The sequence below is a fragment of the Micrasema longulum genome, unplaced genomic scaffold (assembly GCF_059751315.1).
Source record: "Micrasema longulum isolate JH-2025_06_02 unplaced genomic scaffold, ASM5975131v1 h1tg000460l, whole genome shotgun sequence".
In the NCBI taxonomy this organism is placed as follows: Eukaryota; Metazoa; Arthropoda; class Insecta; order Trichoptera; family Brachycentridae; genus Micrasema; species Micrasema longulum.
In genome coordinates this window covers 80,302-104,472 of record NW_028277658.1, presented here as the reverse complement: position 1 = coordinate 104,472, position 24,171 = coordinate 80,302, and the positions used below count along the sequence as shown (strand labels likewise).

The 24,171-nt window shown below is 33.3% G+C and overlaps 1 protein-coding gene and 1 long non-coding RNA gene across 2 annotated transcripts in view; one reads left to right on the top strand and one right to left on the bottom strand.

The window, feature by feature from the left end:
• The window catches only part of LOC148281457 (uncharacterized), a 44,760-nt gene extending 25,944 nt beyond the window's left edge, over positions 1 to 18,816 (top strand). The window contains exons 7-12 of the mRNA XM_088226679.1: positions 3,672 to 3,783; positions 7,261 to 7,436; positions 9,172 to 9,388; positions 11,565 to 11,757; positions 16,165 to 16,381; positions 18,218 to 18,816. Coding sequence (XP_088082805.1) covers positions 3,672 to 3,783; positions 7,261 to 7,436; positions 9,172 to 9,388; positions 11,565 to 11,757; positions 16,165 to 16,381; positions 18,218 to 18,378 — 1,076 coding nt within the window. The 3' untranslated portion in view covers positions 18,379 to 18,816. The remainder of the gene's footprint in view (positions 1 to 3,671; positions 3,784 to 7,260; positions 7,437 to 9,171; positions 9,389 to 11,564; positions 11,758 to 16,164; positions 16,382 to 18,217) is intronic.
• Positions 18,817 to 19,287: 471 nt separating this feature from the next.
• Positions 19,288 to 21,047, bottom strand: LOC148281456 (uncharacterized). The gene is made up of 2 exons (XR_015822356.1): positions 20,134 to 21,047; positions 19,288 to 19,898 (listed from the first exon to the last, which is right to left on the bottom strand). It is a non-coding gene; the product is annotated as an uncharacterized LOC148281456 (long non-coding RNA).
• Between the last annotated feature and the right edge of the window lie 3,124 nt (positions 21,048 to 24,171).

The following is a 24,171-nucleotide window of genomic DNA, read 5'->3' as shown; positions in this document are numbered from 1 at the left end:
TAGGTAAATATTGAACACTGAAACGACTTATGTGCAACAAATTCTGTCCTGACCCTGATCAGCCTCTTTATAATAATGGACAGTGGATCGAGAAAGTTGACAGCTTAAAATACTTCAGAGCTCACATAACTGAGGATGAAAGCATGCACAAAAGCTCTGACTATTCAACTTTTGTAAAATGCCATTACTCTTATATGGGTGCGAATCTTGGCACCTTACCAAAGCTTAGAACACCAAACTTCTGAGTTTTGAGAGACAATGCTTGAGGAGAATATTAGGCATAAGATGGTTCAATTTTAAAACTAAGTTTGAAGTCCAAAAACGAACGCAGCAGCCTCTTATAACGTGCATTTTAAAGATGCGGCGCTGGACCTGGCGTGGAGACGTGCTACACATGCCTTTGGAGAACCTAAACCCAAGTTGCCTGCCTTTAAACCTGCGGGCTTACGCCGTCCTCGCAGGCCGTCAAAGACGATCTTTCGACCTTATTCGGTGGAACTAAGGGGCGCTGAATCGACATGGGAAGAGGCAAGATTGCTGGCTGGTGATAGGGTCTCTTGGAGGCAACTGGTGATATCCACATGCTTTTTTTTAGTAGCGTATGTGTAAAAGAAGAAGAAAAACACCGAACTGATCTGCACTATGCTTATTTTACAGGTCGTGTTGCTTTGTTCTTGGCGTCTCTATGGCGGAAATGAAGTTTATGCACTTCTGCAGGGTTATTCTGTCACAATTTTCTTTCGTAAGTTCGTTCGTTTGTCAAATATCCATCTCACTTGACGCAATTAAAATCGTATTTTGCTTTCTTTCACTCATACAAAACGAATTAATTACAGAATAAGGTTACAGAGCGTTGCTCTAGATTTGTCGTCCTATTTTAAGAGATAACGTCCTGTGCGTGGAAGTTATTTTATTTATTATTTACATAATATTTACACAGTAAAAACAAAATGCCACCTATATAACACCTATTCAAAATAAGGACAAAAAAATACTACTACCTCGAGACAAGATCTAGGCCTCGAATATGATGGGAAGATAAGGACGTTATACCTTAAACTTGACGGAATAGTTGAAGATAAATTTTCTCTAGCGATTACGAAGATACACGACCGACCCTCCCCCTTCAAGTTTTGGGTATGTACATCAATAGGAAACAAGGGGAAGCGTACGCCACGGTACACATATCTAGGCACTAAAATGACATAACTGCTGACTGTTTGTCAGCAGTTTATGACAGAACTACGGAACGTGAATCTGATTAGGGAGGATGCACAGAAGCTGGCAGCCAACAAAGATGCTCGGAGGTTCTTTGTTGACACCATACGCTCCAATCAGGGAGCGGACATGGAATAATGAAAAATCAAGTTTTTATGTAAGTACATCGGTTTGTATCGACGAGTCTAGAACCCCTCAATATCGTTTATCTACGCATTAAAAGTGACAAAAATTTTGCTCCACCGAGCAGTTTTTTCTTTTAACTACGATTAAGTAAAAATTTTAATCGTTCTGAGATTGACACTTTTTTTTTTAATAACCTATTTAAAATATGAGAGAAATAAATCAATTTTGATATCGAATTAAATTCCTACATAACTGTCAGTTTTGAAAACGAGCGGCTAGATGCAGTGGCTAGACTTGTTAAATGCTGCTCTATTAACATACAAGAGCATCTAGCCGTAAAATGTTGCCACTGTAAAAAATAAATTTAGTTATTATATTTTTTCCACCAGTATAACTATTTTTCGTGTACGTATCGATAGCGGCCTTATAATCGCTCGGTAGATAAATACAGCCAATTGTTAAGCATACCGTCTTGGTAATTATCAAAAGTCATAAATATAGCGAGCATTTTTTGCCTGAATTGGGATTTATTGTAGTATGATGTTTATTTAAAATATAAACGAAAACTATTTTAAATGTTAGTGACGCAAACTTAATCTTCGGGGTCATTTGTTCTATTCGATCGTATGACGTCGAGATGACAAGTCAGTAGAACATACCGATAGTACAGAAGTTAAGTATACGGTCTCGATATGTACAGATGAAGATAGCGTTCATAATCGAGGCGCTGCTATATCTCGAGTTTACAATGCCACCATCGGAACATTGGTGCATACAAGACGTGGTTTGTTCTTTGCTTATCAAGAAACGGCACATTATTATTTCGCAACCGGCGGATCGAAACATTAAATGCCACTTGTTTCAATAACGATGGTACATCATTTAAGCCATTTAGTAAATTAAACGGGAAAATTAAGTCAATGTTATTTCAACGTTTTGAAGACTTTAAATTTTTAAAGTTGAATCCGTTTCTCCGTAAATGTTGTCTCCCCTCTCGAGGCCAATCATCCATGCTGATTTTATTAGCAGACGCTGCACTGATTCAATATGAATTCTCCGGCCTACATAGAAGGAGAAACCAGATCACTGGGGCATATTCTAAAAGAGGACGAACAAGTAAGAAATGGAGAGCTTTAACTATGATCATATAAGTAAAGCCATTTAACGCACTAAACATTACATCAGCCTGGATATACACATATATTGAAATTAAAAATAAATGCTTACTGCAAATAAATCACATTTTCGTAATTTCAGCATATGTTAATTTGGTTTTTCTTTTATTAGTCTTTTCTTTTCATTTATTTTTATTTTTTTTTTTTTCATGGTCATGTCATACCATATACATGTGCTATGAACTTTTTAATAAATAAAAAAGGAATGGCCGACGCTCAGACGCTGTAGTCTTTGTGGGCATTTGTTCCAATTTAGCTTATATTTTTTAGAGCTCAATTTCAATATGTATTTTTCTAAAGTGTATTTGCGTAATTATATTTCTATCTTAATTATATATGTATGCAAAATTATCATTTTTTTTTTTTTAATATAAATTTTTGTTTATTCACATGGGTATACAATATTACTATTAAATACAATTTTCATATTAATTTCATACATATATTTATATTAACGTTTCCCATTACGTAAAATAAAAAACAATTCTTGGATCCATAATGAAGAGTGACGTTTTACAATAATTTGTTTGTTTTATTTTTGATTCATTCAAAATTACACTCGTTTAAATATTAATGAACTTATTAATTATTTTTAGGCTGTGTCCGTGCCAAACCGTAATAATGATCAGTTGAAATTATAAATATTTTAAGTATATCTTTCCTTTTTGTTTTTACGACATAACACTTTTATCCACTAATGTCTTTAATTATTCTCCATCTCTGTTATTGTATTTTAAACTTAGGGCCTTCCTCATAAACTTGGTATAAGTTACGCCTAGGCGTTGTGGTAGAACACAAATGGGAATACCATCCTTAATCTACCAGTATACTAAGGATTGTATTCGCATCTTTATTTTACTACTGTGCCTAGGCGTTACTTTATACCAGGTTTATAAGTAAGGCTCCACAAGTTCGTTTTAGTATGAGAAAGATATGTATTTAAAGATTTGACGTTGCAGGTAAATTTGATATTTTTAACTGTCAAAATGTCATGGTATTTAAAGCAGTTGATTTTAAATATTATAATTAACATATTATTTTCCTTAAACCTCGAGGTTTGGATTAATCCAGGAACCGGTTTTATATCGTCCGAATGCCCCTGAACGTAAAAAATTTACCAGTTCTGTGAAATTTTATTTCGTTTTTGATCAGTCAGTGACTCCGACATTGAGAGAAAACAGGCTGTTATTTGTTCAAATAGTTCTTATTCAATAAATCCAATTGAAATACAATTTATTAATAGTTCTGTGTTTAAAATGAAATCGTAAGTTTAAAAACGTGATACGCATGTGTTTTTTTAACAATTATGAATGCTGGATTCTATAACTATGATAAGGAGGGTATTTCTGTGCCTAGGTGTAACTTTATACCAGGCTTATAAGTAAGGTAGTTTATAATACTCCCGGGAGTTAAACAAAACTTATTTGAGACGGTACATAAAAAAAAAAATTATGGCAATTCATAATAGCAATGAGTTTAATCCAAAATAGTAATAAAACATTAACATTTTACAACAGAGATGAAGAACATTTAAGATAAGGTAATATAGAAGTCTAGGCATCTGTCTAGGCATCAATGGCTGGTCTAAGTGGCCACTTTACACACTGTGTACCAGTCACCATTCTGCCTATATTTGAACATTTATATTTATTTAATTCTTTCATCTGTTGATGTTTGTGAAGTTAAAGAGCTGAAACTTTTATTTATGCGGGTGAGATTCATCTAATTGAATTATTCCACCTACATAATAGGCAACGCCGGAAAATATTATTTTTTCAATATCTAAACTTCTTCATGGACCAGGTAATTTATCAACAATATTTTGAGCCTGTCCAAACTTTTGCAGACAAGGACTGGATTTAACTCCCTGGGGAGCTGGTGAATGTTACACAGTGTGTAAAGTGGCCACTTAAACACAGAACAGAATTGTAAATGTTACACAGTCTGTAAAGTGGCCACCTAAACCAGCCAATGACAGGTAACATAAGTTCTGTAGATGCCTAAACTTTTATATTACCTTCTCTCAAATGTTCTTCATCTCTGTTGTAATATGTTAATATTAACAGCTCCCCAGGGAGTTGAATCCAGTCCTTGTCAACAAAAATTTGGACATTCTCAAAATATTGTTGACGTAAATAAATAACAATATTTTTCTACTACTACTACCATCACGCCATTTCCCCGTAGGGATAGGCAGAGAGAATGGACCGCCACACACGTCCATCCTGGCATATATTCATACATCTTGTAATACGTGCCCTTCGGTTCTGTCTGCTTTTGACATGATCAGACTTAAGATTTTGGTTTATCTGATCATGCCACGTCTTCCTCGTCTACAATACTTTGAGTTTGTTTAAATGTTTGTAGACAAAATACTAGATTTCACCCCCTAGGCAGTCATTAAGATAAGTGGTATAATGGTCAGCGCGTTCGCTTACCAAACGAGAGGTCTCGGGTTCGATTACCGACATGGGTGATATGAAATATTAATTTTTAAAGGTGTTTCCACACTAGAATATTTCATAGTCTCTGGACTGATATCAGAAGCGTAAGACTGATCATCTTACCTTAATGTAACAAATAATGATCAAGATACGCTGCGATTGGTGAACCAATGCAGTGCCCTATGCATCATTAGGTGCGGAAGGGAATGATGAATCACGATGTTTATCTTAATGATTCCCTAGGGGATAATGAGGAAACACCTATACACATTCTATGAATGTGATGCTATACATCATAAAAGGAGCCTCATCCTCGGGGTACCACAGGTTAAACCTGAGGATATTAGAGAGCTTGCTCCCTACCTAACAGCCTGATGCTTTACGGATCTGGGCATGGAGGGGGCAATTTGACAAAATTCAAACTTTCGCCTTCCACACAGTAGCCCGGCTCTTTAAAGTCCTGGGCTTGGAAGGGGATAACTATTCACGGGGACCCGTCACAATAGATCTTCACAGGTCGCAGTGACGTCATGAGCTTGAATAACACTGACTCCCACCACTAAGTATAAGAATAAGGGGTTTAAATCCAGTATTTTTTCTACAAACATTTGGACAAACTCAAAATATAGTAATAAAACAAACTGGTCTAAGAAGATAAAAAATTTGAAAATTGCTATCGGGCGTTGCCTAGCATGTAAAATAATTCTATCAAATTATTTATTTATTAGTTCATACATACATTGTTACAAAAATGGCACAAAAAACACTTCTGTTTGTACTAGGAGTAGGCTCAGTATATGAAGGGTCGGCAAGCCAGAAATATTAGTGTGCCTAATGTTGCAATCGGTTCCTATATGGGCAAATGCCTGTTCTAAGAAACGGATTTGTTGCGGCAAATATGGTTTTCGAATATGTTTCCTTTAAATAAAAATAATAATAAAGAAATAAAAAAACAGTTAAAGCCCAAAATAGAAGAAAAGAAAAAAAAAGAAATGATTTACTTCACAACAGTAAAGGTTTCAGCTATTTAATTTCACTCAAATCAACAGATGGAAGAATTGAAAAAATATAGATGTGATTCATATCATTAATTGTAGTGCTTTCACACTTATAGATTACGCAGACAGGGTATAGTCTTAGCTTATAACCGAGTTGCACAGTTTAAGCCCGCGCTGTGCCAGCGGGTACCCTGCAAGACATCAGACCCTCCCAAATATAGATGTTTAAACATGGGCAAATGGTGAAAGTGTCCAAAGTGGCCACTTAAACCAGCCAACGACATATCATAGGTCTTTAAATGCCTAGACTTCCACATTCCCTTCTGTAAAATGTTCACCATCTCTGGTGTAATTTGTTAAACGTAAATAAATATTTAACTCCATAAAATTTACATATCTACGATTGTGATACTAGAAAACCTTAATAACGTAACCTCTAAACATGTTTTATAAGTAAAATTAAAAGGTCAAATGCTAACTAAGTGTATTTAGCGGTTGTTATTCAAATCAGAATAAATACGGAGTAATCGTGAATATGTTTATTTAGTTTGTCAGCATAGTTAATTAAATTTATTAAATAAATATGCAATTAATTTACCTTGTAAAATTATCTAGAAAGCATTGTTACACAATTGCATTTGAAATTTGCAAATCACCACCATCTGATATTATTATAGTTGGATTATTTATATAGATATTTTTTTTGTGAAAATCACCTACAGGTCGCTGTGCAGTAAATAAATATCCCAGCACGTCTTGCAGCTAGATAACGCAGCTAAACAATATCATCATCATCATTCCCGTTCCACACCTAATGGTGCATAGGGCATTGCTTTGGTACACCAATCGCAGTTTACCTCATTAATTTTTGTTACAAGATGGCAAGCTGATCAGTCTTAGGCTTCCGGTACCAGTCCGGGGACTATGAAATATTAAAGTGTAAAAACACATTTTTAAATCGGGTTGTGGTCCCGTGGCCAGTGTCTCGGACTCACGGCTCAAAGGTCCGTGGCTTGAATCCCTCTCTACCCTAACATCATTCCCATTTTCTGATAGTGGGCTATTTATTATTTTATGAAATATTTACGTAAATCAAAAGAACGTAAATATAAAAAATTAAATCGAGTGGTCTAAGATTATTGGGACACTTATTTCACTAATATGGAAATCCTCTACACACCTTTACCATAATAATTGCGCAACGTGCTGATAAGACACATGCTAGCAGAAGTTATCAGCAACGTGTGCTTTATGAATAGTTTAATTTTTTTGATAAACAAATACGATAATTACTTCCAGAAAAGCAGCAGTCAACCCGAATCCTGTGTGGCAAGATCTGCTATTCCAGGTTACAGAAGATATGTTTATAAACCTTATGGACAAGTACAATATATCAGATAGGATGCTACAGGACAGTATTCACTCCTTCCGGGATTGGTTCAACAAACAACCCCACATGCCGAGGATTGACATGGGTAGGTTGAAAGCTCCTTGAATACGCCTTAGCGTCACAGCTGTCGAGTCGGCATTCCGCTCTATTGCACGTAACAAAAGCGTTGCAAATTTTGAATAGGTTTTTGGTTTAAGGTGATTCTAAACGAAAATAGGAAACCAATTATTCATTGATGGCGCTTTTGTATTTTTTTACTGAAAAATACCATTTTCACGTTTCTATTTAATGGAAATTTTATAAAACTTGGTTTGCGGAAACTTTACACTGTATTGATTGTAACAAATACCATAACAATATAATGTTAGTCCTTTTCACAAAATGGTGTACAAAACAAAAAATAACTTATCTTATTATTAACACTTTGTATCCCGGAGCCGTGTAAACACGTGATTATATAACCACGCGTTGTGTCCCGGTCGCGTGTTTTCACGTGATTTACCAGCTGTTCAAAACAGTGCATTTTCTTGACATCTAGTGATTTTTATTAGTACTTTTTCGTTGCTGGTAAGCTACGTGAAAACACGGGACCGGGACACAACGCGTGGTTATTATAATTACGTGTGTACGCGGCTCCGGGATACCAAGCACAAAAAAAGAAGTGAGACGCTTATGTATATGTGCGAACAATGCAATGTGGTTCTCCATAAAGGCCAATGTTGGCAAAACTATCATACAAAAATGACTTATTTAATTGTTTTAAATAAATATGCGAAGTTTAAATTGATTTAACCCAGTATTTTCATAATTATGACACGTTTAAGAAACCCTTCACAAAGTATGAAATTTCACCAAAATGAGCCGGGTACAGGGTAAATTCTATGTGTATTCGGCCGGTGCTCAAAGTGTTAACATCAACAGATTGAACGAATTGAAGAAATATAGATTTTTAAAAATGGGCAGAATCCTGATTGTCACACTGTATATAAAGTGGCCACTTTAAACAGCCAATGACGGGTCATAAGCCCTGTAGATGCCTAGACTTCTTACCATCTTTAAAATGTGTTTTAACTATGTTGTACTATGTTAATGTATAATGTGTTTTCAATATTTGAAAAAAAAAAGTGATTTTTCTGAAGCCTAGGTGTTCTGTGCTGTAATTCACCACTGCAATTGGGTATCCAGACCTGTTGTGGTGTAAAAATAAATTAAAAATTAATCAACCACTTCAATTTTATTATTTTATTTTCTAAGAAAGACATTTATATTCTTCTTCTTGTGGTACTTTATCAAGCCCCCTGACGTTGGCGATCACTACAGCGAAGCCATCTTGGTCCTGCGCTACTTCGAAGCCAGGACAACTGCTTGTTAGATGTTCTCGCCATTATGGTTCCTCGGAAAAGATGACCAGAGTGGTTTTCCGTTGCCTTCAGTGGGTTTTTCTGTCGAAGTTACCTTTTCTTAGCTGATTGGTTCAGGTTTGGAGGCGCCAGAGGCGCCAGAGGCTCGTTTTTCATAATCTCGTTATCTGCTGTGATCACACCGTTATAAAAGTGATCCCATTGCCCAGGGTTCGCGACGCGGACTAGTCAGAAGTGTTGCCGGTGGAATGCAACTGGGCATTCGCAGCATTTAATAGAATCACACCATCCAGCAAGATGTGACTCACTGCGACCCTACTGACGCATGACGGTTCGAACCCCACTATTTTTGAATTCGAACATTTTTATTAACATTCATTGGCAACAATAAAATTGAAGTGGTAAAATCTTTACAAATAGCCTAAACAAATACTTACCTGAGATTTTTTTACGTTTAAGATGATCGAACCATCAAACGGTTCCTATCGATCAATAAATTTAGCGTTGAAAAAACAAAAAAAAAAGTTGACAACATGTTCACGGCGCGAAATGCGATGCCAGAATTCTTCGCTGATAGAGATCCGTGGAAGAAGAACATATCGAAGGCTTTTGACACCTTCGAGTGGATGATCATCCCTAAGGCAACTACAGGAAACTACAGAGTACAAATTGTCAGGTACCAAATCTATAAAACATTTCTTCAAATTGATATTTGTATTCTTCATTTTTTTAATTACTTTTTTTTTCAAGCCAATCAACAGGCTCGAGTAAGCCCTAATAGATTGGCATTAATGAGAAATTTAAAATCTACTTAAATTAACAAAGTGTATAGTTAACAAAAGGTATTTATATGGCATAATCTAGGCGGAAATGGAAAGTGTGACATCGCGAGTCAGGAGAGACAACACCGCTTGCTTCTTAAATGCTTACCCTTGCTGTAGGAACACGTCGACAGTACCGTTTAGTGAGATTTCGTTCACTGTTCTGAGAATCTTTTGAAGAGGGGAAAAGAATCCAATGTTAGTTTTATAATTTCCCACAGCAAAGACAGGATTGGTACGCAAGTTACGGCGAGGTACATTAAGATTTATCTGAGCAAGGATATCATGGGCATATTTACAGTTAGATATTAATTTGTGAGAATATTACTCCAGCCAAAATCGTTCTGAATTCTTCACTAAAGATATTAAAATATGATTATTGTACAATATTTATATTTTTTAATAGTACAATATTGATTGCTCATTATTTTAAGTTAGTGTAAGTGCTTTCTATAATTGGTACACATATTATTTATATTTTTATGTATTTCATTGCTTTATATTTGTTTTAATATATATTATTCTATATTATTTACGTTTAAGTAACATGTATTCTTGGCACATATATAAACTAAACATTATACACTTATAATTAGGTAGTTTTAGTTTTTCTTTTTTATGTTATTGTTTTATTAGTATAAGACTATTTATGCTCTAAAGATAGAAAATCTCCATCTTAGAACAGACTGTGCCATGTTAGATGAAGACTATCATAAACACTCCGTTTACATTAATTGCTTTTATATAAATTCCCTGTTATTAAGTATGTTTATTATTTATTTGCAATAAATTTATGAGTAAAAAAAAATAAAAAATATATATAACAGGGATTGCCAACCTGTCGATCGTTGCCATTAGGATTAGAACATAGACTATCGGTCCATTTTTCTAATACCGGTATTTTTTCGATATTACAATTTGAAATATCGGAAACTCGGTATTCCGATATTTTCTCGATATCTTTGCTTAATATTTAATAAATACCTAAAAATCATCCCTTTGCCGTATCTTCATATAAAAATCGTTGTAAAAGTTGGAAATCCTGAAAATAAAATAGTTCAAAGTCAATCAACAACAAACAATAAACATTTCAATTCAATGTTAATTTTGAGGTCTTTAACTTTAATTTAAGCTTCACCAAGTATATGTATTTTAAACGGGACAGTTATATCTACTAATATCTTCGTCGGCTTCGTGGTATAGTGGTCGGCGTGTTTCCTTACCATGCAAGAGGTCTTGGGTTCAATTCCTGACACTGTTAACATGCAACATTTTTTTAAATTGGCTAATGCGTAATTGATACATATTTGTTTTCTGTACAAAACCCTTTTGTGATTTTTGAATTTTACGCCTGTTACTTTCCAAAAAAAGACTAGCTCTTGTTCTTGGAGAGTGACTTACACTGTAATATTTCTAAGGGTGTTTTTACACAAGACCATTTCATAGTCCCTGGACTGCCACCTGAAGCGTAAGACTGGTCATCTTTCCTTCGTGTATGAAATATAATCACGATACTCAGCGATAGGTGTACCAATGCAGTGCCCTGTGCACCATTAAGAAAGAAAATATCGAAAAAAGAGGGATATTTCAATATTGGCTTTACTATTTGTACAATGTTTGATATTACTAACTAACTAACTAACCATCACGCCATTTCCCCAAAGGGGTAGGCAGAGAGGATAGAACGCCACACCACTCTGTCTTGGCACACTTCCTTTGCTTCCTTCACATTCATACATCTTCTCATACACGCACGTCGATTATTCCGACTTTTCACATGACCACTTTCAAGAATTTGTTGTACTTGATCATGCCATGTCTTTCTCGGCCTTCCTCGACTTCTACAACCAGACACATTCGCATCATAAATCTTTTTAGCCGTTCTTTCATCATTCATTCGCTCCACATGACCGAACCATCGCAAAAGACCAAGACCAAGTCGTCATGACTTATTACGTTTTGTCCCAGTAAAAAACATGATCTAAATATCTTTAAAAAATTGCATGCGTCATATTAATTTTTTAATTTTAGGATAAGTGACGGAGATCCTGAAGAGTACCACGCTCAAAGCGCATTCATAGCCGCCTTCATGATAGCTGACGTCAGAATGGCGCTAGATATAGTTCTCGGGGACATATATGTCTGGGACCTGAGCAATTTAAAGTTTGGACATGTTGTTAAGATCACCCCAGCCATGCTCAAGAAATGCATGTTCCTCATTGAGGTAATTTTTAAACTTTTTACATATTTAAGTTTATGCAAATCGGCCAGTTGCAACAAAAAAATTTAATCCAATAAAATTTAAGATTAAACATTTTTTATTGTTAATAGACCATCAAACTCAACATTATCATCATTTCCTTTCCGCAACTAATGGTGCATAGGGCACTGCATTGGTACACCAATTGCAGCGTATCTTGATCAAGTTCCCTAATGAAGAGAGTGTGTAGGAAAAAAATCTGCGTTATCTGCATGTCAGGGAGTATGGATTTTACCCGTGGCTTTTCACGACTGACTTCTTACTAGGAATGCTGGACTACCAATCATTGTTGGGGAGAAGGGATATTCATTTGGGTGTTCAGTTTTTTCAACTCATTGGTTACCGTATACATAATTCCGATATTCTGAACGAATGCGGTCTATTTATCCCTGATAATAATTATCTTCGACAAAGGCGACACAGGTTGTTCTACCAACCACGATGAAGAACCAACCTGCCAATGGTTATGCCGGTAGGTATAGCAATCGTGTTATTCAATCGTATCGCCTCGGATGTCGATATATTTCATGACAGTGGGATAACTCTTAGGAGGGCAATTTCCAAATTGCAATATGTATGTCAATTTTACATGACTCTTTTTTCTCTTCTCTATTTAATAAATCTGATATGTATATTTTTTAATGTGTGGAGACTTAATGGGATACTCTGTAATGTTCTCAATGTAACTAAATTAAACAAATGAAATAAATGTTTTGTTTCGAAAAGGTAAAATGACCAGTCTTACGCTTCAGGTACCAGTCCAGGGAGCATAAAATATTCTTGTGTGAAAACACCCTTTCAAATAAATATTTCATACTTACCATGTCGGAAATCGAACCCGAGACCTCTCGAATGGTAGGCAAATGCGCTAACCATCACACCACGACTATCAAACTGAGCATAATAAATAAGTGTATGCATCGTTTTATCATCGCTATGATTTTTAAAGGTTCCGTAATTTTAAAATTACTCCGCTCGTGACGTTGTGAGTTCAAGTCGACGAGGTTTTTTGACATTTTAAAGCCGAACCTTCTACCTTTTAAAACACGCTTAACGTTAAAAATTATTGCCAACAGAAAACCGGGAATCTATCACAATACATGACAAAGATTAGTTATTGTTCACCCAAATCTGTGACGTATTAATAATAAAAAAATTCATTCATTTTAGATGAAATTTTAAAATCGTTCGCCCGTAATATTGTTTTTTTACCGCGTGTAAGAAAAGGGCCAATGTCATAAATCGCAACATTACGGGAGAGTAATTTTATGGCTGTTTCATGACATTAAAATAAACTGTTTTGGGTGTTTAAAACTTGTTCGTTCAGCTCATTACTTTTTAGGCTTTATATTATGTATATAACACTTTATATACACATACAATAATATACATAATATAAAGGTGGGCATTTCTACCTAACTACCCAAACCGTTCAGTGTGAGAGAATTACAAGTACATGGTCATATTGTGATTGTGCAGAATTTTAATTTTATCCGAAAAATTCGAACAAAAATAAACTTAAAATTTACACTGTACTATGAGGAGAGGAAAGGAGAGGTGATGAGAAGGAAAATATAAGTAGAAGGAAAAATTTCAATCTTGATTTAACATGAGTAGATAGATTATTCCACAATCAAGGCTTCGTACACTGATAACATCCGAAATTCTGCGGACTTTATGAAAAGTGTCATCATCATTCCATGTCCGCTCCCTAGTTGGAGCATATGGTATCCACAAAGAGCCTCTATGCATCTCTGTCAGCCGCCAACTCCTTTGCGCCCTCCCAAGCCAGGTTCTCGTCCCGAAGTATTAACATAAACTGCCGGCGAAATGTCAGCTCTCAGGAGGCATCCGCAGTACATGGCCATGCCAACCGTATCGCCTCCGCTTGATGACAGTTGTCACCGGAGTTTGCTGTGTCCGTTCTCTCATTACTTCATTACGCTCAAATTCAAACCACCGCACACGCAAGATTCTTCTGATACACCTATTCTCAAAACTCAGTATTTTAATATTTTGGGCCCTATTGAGTCGCCACGATTCGCATCAATAGAGGAAAATAGGTGCTACGCGTTGTATAGGTGGCATTTGGCATTCACTGAGTAAATATCCGATCTCCCGACAGCCTTCATACTGTTAAATGTCGCGCCTGCTACTCTTAATCGCACTCCCGTGTCTTTTTGAAAGCTGCCATTTTCTGTAACATATACTCCCAGGTATTTGAAACTCTCGGCCCTTTCGATGATTTGGTTTGACGGAGTCAGGGGATTATGAGCATCAAGGCACAAACTATAACACAGTACATAAGTTATAACAATATTGATTTTTAACCTTTGCATGCCGTGACCTGAAGACCCCCGACTGAATTGTCAATTATAACCGCATCATCGGCATACTAAGTCGCAGAGTTTTTGGGACGTGGAGATGGATATTTCTTAATCTAGTGGAATCGACTTTTTAAGGATGAAGTCCATAAGGATTATAAAGAAGAACGGTCCAAGGACGCAACTTTGGCGAACTCCGGTGATGACCTCAAACGAATCTGTGACAACATCGTTTATTCTGATTCGGCATTCGCTACGCTACGCGGAGTGAAGGACAATAATAATTTCAATTAGTTTAGATATCCATTATGCTTCATGTATTTTCCAGAGTGAAGGTCTATGCGGACTATCAAACGCTTTTGTAAGAATTTAGAGAGATAATTATTCTTATGCTGAAATAGAGTCAATGTTAAATATTTCTAGTCTACAAAAACGTAGAACTAATATTGACTCCATATATATGTTCGGCATACTAAATGGTTAAAATCGATGTTCCATCATTACTGGGACAAGTAAAATTCAATATTCCGACTCGTAGATTGAGAAACAATGAAGTACTGTTCATCGATCAGCATAGAACAAACTATGGCCTAAATTCTCCAATGACCTGCCTTTGTCGTATTGTTAACTCAAGACAGGATCTGGACTTTTTTGGTTTAAGTCTACAACGATTTAAACGAGCACTAAATAAATAGTCCAGATCTTGTCTCGATGTCCCTTATGTTTGTCAATGCTTCTTTCTTTTTTCTTTAAATGTTTTAAACTACTCTTTTATTGTAATATTTAAACCTTATAAATTGTATACATGGACAATGTCCGTTAATAAATAAATAAATAAATAAATTTAATAGTGTAGTCACTATTATTAATTTTTTCGTTTGTTTCTTTTATGAAGCACATTACTTTTACTATTGCACGGAAACCGGTATCGTGTAGATGTTGATGAGATGTATATTTTAGGCTTTTTATGTAACACTAATTGCACTTTATCAAAAATATGCAGATGCAAGTATGTGCTGATGATTTATCAGAGAAACACTTTTTATGGTGTGACTTACTCACAGGACGGTAGGACAACACCATTTTGAATAAGGAAGGATTTAGGTAGGAATGGGATATTTACATTCTTTCAAGAGTTGCGAGTATGCAAAAATGTAAATTTAGTACTGAACGTAGTATGATGTATGATGTTTTTTATTAGTTTAGACATTTAGGTGAAAATGGTTTAAACAGTTGCATTTTGGACCACATTGAACGTTAAACTTATGTTTAAAAAATATTCCACACTACTTTTGGCCCTCAACCAAGGTTTGAAGTTTATCACTGCTTGAACATTTTGTTAATTATCTGAATTGTTAAAATTATTTTATGTTAGTAAAGATATAAATTAATCACATTACAAATTCGAACACGTTTTAAAACTACCGGAATGCATAAAGTTTACACTCCGCGGAACTGATACCGTTGAGCGCCTGGCTAATATTGACAAAAACAATGTCTCGTTTAAACAATGCTACCTATTTGTTACAAAGTAAAGTGCAACTCACGCCCTTAAATGCTTATTAAACAAGGTTAAATGCACATTATAAAGTTTAACTGGACTGATTTTATTAGTTAAATACGAAATGACTGCCGTTGTTTCAGCGTGAAAAATCGAATTTTTCAAAAACTTTAAGCTCTGGTTGAAGACCAAAAGTAGTATCGATTTTTTTTTTATATTTTTGAATTCCGAGTAATCCAAAAAACAACTTATTAGACACCTTTCATTTCAAAATTCGAAAAAAAAATTCAGCCCACCCTACTGAACAGGCATATTAATGATTTATAACTTATTTTGCTATTTTATAACACTATAATTTTTATAAATTATGAAAAAAAAATATTAAACAGTATGTCTCTATCTCCATGTTTTTTTTCAAATGCCTGAACTTCAAAATATCCTGTGTTTTGCTTGAGGTAACACGATGTTACATCAGGGTGTGTTAAGATTTTTTTAGCACAGCCTTGTAAGAGTCATTTACCTTCTGAAGTTATTATTTGATTTCAGCGCTGTTACGGGGCGACTATAGCTGGTTTCCACATATTGAACCTTCCACCGTACGCTGAGTTCTTGGTAATGGCAGTGAAGTCAGCCCTGAAGAAGAAAGTCGCAGACAGACTATTTGTACACAAGAACTCTGAAGAACTCTTTGAGCACGTCCATAGGGAATACATACCAAAGGACATGGGAGGAGATTTTCCGAAAACTTGCAAGGAACTGGCAGGCATGTGATTCTATTGATATTAATTAAAAAGATTATTTTTGTGGTCAAACGTTTTATTTAATGTAAATAAATCGTTGGATATAAATAATCACTGACGTTTTTAAGTATCCGGTTTCGTCAAGACACCATCAAACACACCCTAAAACATTTGCATTGATTATAATCAATGCATTTTAGTGTTAGCTACTAAAAGTATATTTTTCCATTTTTTGTGCAACAACTGTGATGTAGGAGTATAGTGGAGTTTCCATGTTAATTTAATTGGTGTGCTGACAAAGAGACAAGTGCGTCTCAAAACTGGAAGACATAGAAATATGGACAAGTGGTTATATACAACGATATAGTAACATCAAATAGCATTCATCTATAATCAATAATTCAAGCAGTCAACTCTGTCTGAATTTATTAATTTATTTGTTATTTACAATACAAGGGAACTTGACTGGTTTAAATTATTATATTTCACGCTGTGCAATGTTCACGATTCTGCCTGTGTTTGATCATCCACATTGCTACAATTCATCCATCTGTTGAAAACGCCTAAACATTCTTTACACTTCTTGAAACAATGTTTATAAAACAGTAGTACCAGCAAGAAACTCAAACTTTTTTTATTTTGTATCATGTTTCTAGGATTATTTGTTAAATATAAACATCGTGTCTTTCCAAAGTCCTGTTATTTTGTATAATATTTATTATTATTTGTATATAAATAAATTGGTGTATTATTTATTATGTATGATAAAAACTAGATACGAAACGGATATAAAACTGGTATCTGGCGGCTAGACACTACAAAGTATCTACCCAGATATCGGATACTTTGCCCATCAGGCCAGATATCAGATACTCGGTACTATTTGGTCAGATTCCTGATACTTGGTACTATACTGCCAGATACCAGATACTCAATTGTGTAAACAGAACAGCATTGCGTTTAAAAATAAATTATTTTTTAACAACATTACATTGCTAATCTAATAATTGATCAGAGGTAAATTGTTAAAAATAAGTTCAGTGTGTTTGAATGTTTAATATACAAATGTTTACGTGCATGTCGTTGAACCAAGAAAATATGCAAATTTCATTTGTGTTGGCAGGAACAAAAGAATGAATGATTTATTTATTTATTTAAAGATACATATTTAAAAAATAATAATAACGTATCCTTAACTCTATGAGGCCAAGAGCCCTGTGTTGAGTTGGGATACAATAAAATAAAACGTAGAAGCATGCATATTGTTAAAAAATAAATCAAATTATTTCATAAACATAGATGCAAAGTTGATGTCTGGGTATTTACAGGGCTTATGAACTGTCATTAGGCAAGAGTAAACAAAGAAGACCATCTTCATAAACAGAGATGATTAACCAAATTTTCGCACAGTTTTAATGTTTATAATGATTTATATATTACAAAACGCACAATGAAAGATCAAAAACAAAACATAAGCTATACACTTAGGGAGCAGTTGATTCAATATTGAGTTTAGGCAAATGAGACAATCCATTTTACTTCTACCTAGCTCCACTATCCATTTTTTATAGCCTATTTGAACATTTTCTGGTTACTAATTGTATTAATAGATTGCGGAAGTAGGTTATAGATTTTAATTGAATAATACTTAAAATCCCTATGTCTAAAAGTGGTATTCGTTTGTATTCGTTTAAGTTGTCTTTGTGTTGAGGATCTAGTGATTTTATTTTGTTATATAAATTCAGGAAATTTCATTTTGATATGCGTATTTTGCATTTGAATTGTAAGTTATGTTGATGTTTTTCCAATAATTTTATGAAAATGTTATGACCGTTAAAATTTCAATCTTTGATTTCCAGATGACATAAAAAGTGTCGTTAAGTCTACAGAATGGCGGGACTGGTTTCTGGAATCGTCCACCGTGAAGGCTGATGAGAGTAAGAGGCTTGGTCAGTCGGAAACCTTAGTGGACGACCTTCTGGGGCTAAGGGGAACTTTTAGAAAACTGGACATCGACTAGACCAAATATTTTGGTAGCCAAAATTGAAATACTTTCTTGAGTATTTATTTGATTTGAACGAATCCTGTAAAAATATCAATCAATTACTTCATTTTTTATATGGAAGTTGTCGACTTTATATTTACGTCTGGAAATTTGATTGTCCTATGAAATTAAATCGGTAACATGATTGGATAGATCGGTATGCCGTGTACCAAACGCAAGAGTAGGTACTTTTAATCAGTAGAATTTAAAAATAATTGAACTATACTTGAAGTATTAAATTCAACCGTAAAGTTTGCGGCTCAGCTTACTAAATTCAAAATCTCATACCAGTTTTTAGACCTTTATTGATAATTTATGTCCCGTGTCACTTAATTTCAAATTTCACACGAGCGTTTTCAGAGAACATCTGAATTATTCTCACGAAAAATTTCATATTGTATTCAAACTAGTGATAAAAGGGAGTGGTTTGGCCGAATACCGAATATTCGGCGGGCTCCTAAGCCGGATAGCCGCATATCCATACCATTGTCTTTTTAACTGAAAAACAAATTTCGATAAACATTTTTTATTTGTTGGTTGAATTATTTTTCTCGAGTGTTTATTAATTAAACTGGCTGATGTTTTTGTTTTTAAAAAAAAAATAAAAATAATGAGGGATCCTTTTTCCTTAACCCGGTCGATATAAATAAATCAGTTAGGTGGCTTTGATTTTATGTTTTTTTTTGCAGTTTGATGAATATAAGGTATACGCCGGATATTAATCTACTATGTGGTATCCGGACAGATACTAAAATTATGCCGGATACCAGATTTTTTTATATAAGTCGCAATGTGGTTGCTAGTTAGTTTGAGTAAATTTTGCATTTTTTTAATTGATTTGTTTTCGGAAAGGTTTTTTTTTGTAACAAATAAAAGAACTTTATATAATTACACAAAACATTTTATTAAAAAAACAATACGTACAAAAGTAAAAACAATAAACATTTTTTAATGATCTATTTTACACAAATAAATACACATTACACACAAAAAAATATATAGAATTATTTAACAATAAAAAGTGTAACAAAACAATTTTTATTATTTATTTATGCGTCATCAAACAAAATATATTTAAACCCAGGACCTATTGATTGACTACCTACGCCTACGGTGCTACCAACTATACGGATTGAAAAAAATATTTAGCGAAGTGAATTTTTTTTTCAATCGAATATTATTTTAATTAACCTTAATAAATTGTATATGACGACATATAAACATATGAACTGACAATTTTTAATCTTTTACGATCTAGAGAAATGCATAATTAACCCTTTGCTCTCTGACTGTAAAAATTTGTACATGTGTAAAATAACTAATATTTAGACGATTTTTAGTACTTTCGTTAATTTTAAAGTAATTTTTGCCCAAAACTGACTCATTGGGATCTGTTTTGCATAGAGTTTTACCCGTTTGGCTATGTAAAATAAATATTTCATTATAATCCTCAATATTTAAAGTATTATAGCAAGTAACTAATAATGCTGGTTAAGCTAGGGTTTCCTAGGACAGCGGTGCCCGTATCTTAACGGCCGTAGTGAACGGTGATGCGGTGGAAAGCCGTCGTAGTGGTGACTAGAGAGTAGTTTTATTTTTTAACGGTGTTAATAACACCATTTTTATAGAATACCACTCTCTAGTCACCGTTACGACGGCTGTCAACCGCGTTAATGTTCACTACGGCCGTTAAAATACGGGCACCGCTGTCCTAGGAAACCCGAGCTTTACTAATTTATTTTTGTAAATACATATATCGTATTGGAAAAATAACAACTTTTTAATTTTAAATTCCCTGGATGCATAAATTTGTACACCCTTTTCTTTCCATAGTGTTTAATAAATCACAATTTAAAAAAAAAGTTCTGAAACTTAACTAAATCTATGTTCAGAGAACAAAGAGTTAAGAAAGCTAACGGTGGCGAAAGTTCGCCGTTTTTATACAATGATTTGAGAAATTGTATTTTTTAAATGTAAAAAAAAAATTCAACTGTACATACATGCACTCATTATGTTTAAAATAACTTAATTAAACTTAATGCGTCCATCGGTTTCGGAACACGTCGACATTTTTTTTTATCAAGGTGTTAAATCAAACCGAAATCGGTTGCATTAAGAAAAAAAAATCAAACAAAATGTTAGTAATGAAATATTGATTTCATTAAAAAAGTAAAGGTTACTTACCTGTTAGAAAATATTTAAATATAAATTATTTTGTACAATAGAAATAAAAAAATAATATTTTCTTTATGTTACAGAAACAATTTTTTTTTTAAATATATTTAACTCTTTAACAAGCAATACACTGTAAATAAGTAAAAATAATTTCTGGAAAAGTTCAGTGGTATGGAAAATTTGAATATTTTCTTACACAGAAAAATTATGTATTTTTTTTAATAGTCGCAGGTTCAGGTGGAAAATAATCAATCAATTATAGCGTTATTATGTGCTGCGATAGATTTCCGATTTCAGGATAGCCATGTTTTTTAACGTTTAGCGTATTTGACAGGTACAGGATTCTCCCTTTGAGTGTTTGGTAAACTCATAGACTCGAACGCGTGACGTCACGGGCGGAATAATTTCAAAATTAAAAAACTTCACAAAATCGTAGCGGTGATAATAAAATACACAAAAATAGTTTAATTAAACTATTGACTAAAAGACAATTGTATTAGTATCAATTTTTTTTTTAAACCATTGAACTTCTTCATTTTACATGTTCATTTCGACACTATATTTTATTTTGTCATGCTTTTAGTAGTGCACTTTATTTTAAGAAAAAAAAAACAATAAAACGGTTTTTTTTTATTTACATAGGTACTTATATAAGTTGTAAGATTTATTTTGTAAAATAACACAATATAACTTAAACTGTTTTTTAACTACGTAATTTTAATTAACAGACGTATAACTAATATTTTTTATAATTTATAAACGTTTGGTAACAAACACCGTCGCTGAAAGGAGAACAACTCTGACTTTCATTTAAAATTAATTATTATATAATCTTAATTATTTATAATATATTATAAGCTAGCATCTAAAATCTTTCATCTCTATTGAGATATATGTCTACCTGAAAGGATTTTTACCTTATATACTAGATTATTGCAAAATATCATAGAAATGAGCACACAATAGAAAAATGATGAAAATATATTATGAGGTGCATTCCAGTCTAAATTTATTTTATTTGGGAAATCAACAGTTCTACATACATATTTATAGTAAACAAACAGATATAGTGTATAAACTCAGAGCTAATAACAGATTTCCACAAAGTATACAAAGTTAGTAAAGAAAATATTTTACATATTAAATAAATACATAAGGGTAAGTTTATATGTTTAAAAATGAAATTTTCATGTTGCCGTAAATATTTTTCAATAATCAAAGATTTTTTTATAATTTTTTAATAACAGTAAGTTATTTTTAATCGGGTGGGATTAGGACAAGAATGCTTGAAGAGCGGATAAGATTTTTAGGGTAAATTTTAAATCTGACAGAGTGATGTTGGTGCGATCAATATCTTTAAATTTTGTATTGTACACTGAAAAAGTCCTACAAAAGTCCTACGTCCTACGTCCTTATAAAACGCAAATAATTTCAATCACCTCTATTGATGTTTTTTAAGTGAATTTTATAGACAAAAAATATTTTCGAGTAGTCATCGGCCCCGTAGTGCAGAAGTCAGTGCATTTGCCTACCATTTTTTAGGTCCTGGGTTCGATTCCAGACAAGATGGACGTGATTATTTTGAAGGTTGTATTTCCTTGTGCCTGGAATGACATTTGCCTCAAGGTCTGATCATCTTACCTTAATGTAACAAAAAAATATCTAAATACGCCACGTTTGGTGTACCAATGCAGTGCCCTATGCACCATTAGGTCCGGAAAGGGAATTTTGATGTATTAAGTCACGTTTTGTACCACAGTTCGTATTACAAAGAAACTAAAAGCTTTTTTGATATATTTCGATAAAGTCGAATCGAAATTTCAATGCTAATATTAAAATTTTTATACGAGTTGTTGAGTTCGTTAAAAATTTGAATCACGAAACGTGACTCAAAGTGACGTGAAGAATTTTAAAAACGTTTTAATAGGGTGAAAATAAACGATTTTATAATCATAAAGGTGAATTTCTAGAGCTTAGATAAGCCCATGTATATTTTGATTTAATACAACTGCTTCGTCTAGACTCTAGACGTTCATAATATCGTTTTATTCATATTTTTGAATAAATTAAACATCTTTGAAATGTTAAACGATTGAATAGACTAACATAAATGATGCCTTCGTTTTTATAAATTTTTTGTCGAATATTTAATTTTAGTTTAAATTACACTATAGTTCAAATATTTTAATAAGTATAAAATAATTTTCTACTTAACTAAAAAATACACATAGACATCAAATAATTAAGGCTTTATTCTGATAAAAGGTAAGGAATTCGTTTCGATTTTGCCATTTTAAAAAGCCGTTCTTTCAAAATTGCGCCATTAGAAAAATAAGAACAGTAAAACTGCAATTATCCGAATCGCTTTCAGAATTAAAATAAAATAATAAAAGGGAAACGTACTGCGATTCGCAAAACAATGATTCTGTCTACGCGCGCTATTGTCCCTTCCTCCACTGTTCGTTTTGATTAGTCAGTCAGTGTGTGAAAACGGATGATGACAGTCAAACAGCTTACTTTGACCGAGATGTTTAGCAAGTTTGTTGATGTTTTACAGTACGGTACGTACATACTGTACTAATGTTCAGCACTTGTAACTACGCTGAACGTGTAAAAGTGTTGCCTATTAATTTAATTAATTAAAAGCTCTTATTCTTTAAAAATACTTTTCTTTTCGATTTTCAACATACTAACAGTAATTAATTAAAATACACCATTTTGTAAAAAATCCAATTATCCGATTTTTTTTATTGAAGTTCTACTGTACTTTCTAATGTATTCTTTATATAAAATATACTAAATAGATTTATTTAAATCAAATATATACTTTACGATAAGCAGATTACGTCTTTTGAAATCTAAACTAAACTTAAGTATATTAGTAATCAAAGGCGATTTTGAAAGAACGGTGTTTTTAAATAGCCGAATCGTATGATTTCCTTTTTTTTTTATCTGAATATAACCTTAAAAAAATGTTTTACATTCAACAAATAATTGTATTTAAACTTAAAATAGTTACACAAAAACTTAACAATTTTATTATTAACCAACATTTAAATTAATTTCAAACAAAATAAAATTTCGGCAAACACACATTAATTAAAATTGATTAAATAGTAACATATTAATTTTAAATGCATATTTACAAAAAAAAATTATTTACCTATTGTTTTGATTGACATTTTGTCAAATAGTTTGTACAAAATGGGTAAAGGAGATATTTTCGACACGCGTAAAATAGTTGGAAGGGATCACAGTGTGACTGACTAATTCAAATGATTGCCTGAATCAGTCAGACACAAGTCTTGCAGAAGCCGAGTAGAATTTCAATATTCCTTTCTATCAAAAACACCCATTCTTGTTTACTCGAATTCTCGTTAATTTTTGTCTAGAGCGTGATCCAATACACTTGAAACAATTAAATGTTTTGTTGATTATCGTGATTTCAGCTATGATGAACTTTCCTAGATAAAAATCAGATTTATTTCAAGATAAACTGTTAAGCAGTTTTTTTAGTGTAGAGCAAAACTTTAATTCTTTAAGACACGGGAAAAAAAATCTACGTGCTTTTTCTTAAACGCTCTTTTTCTGATG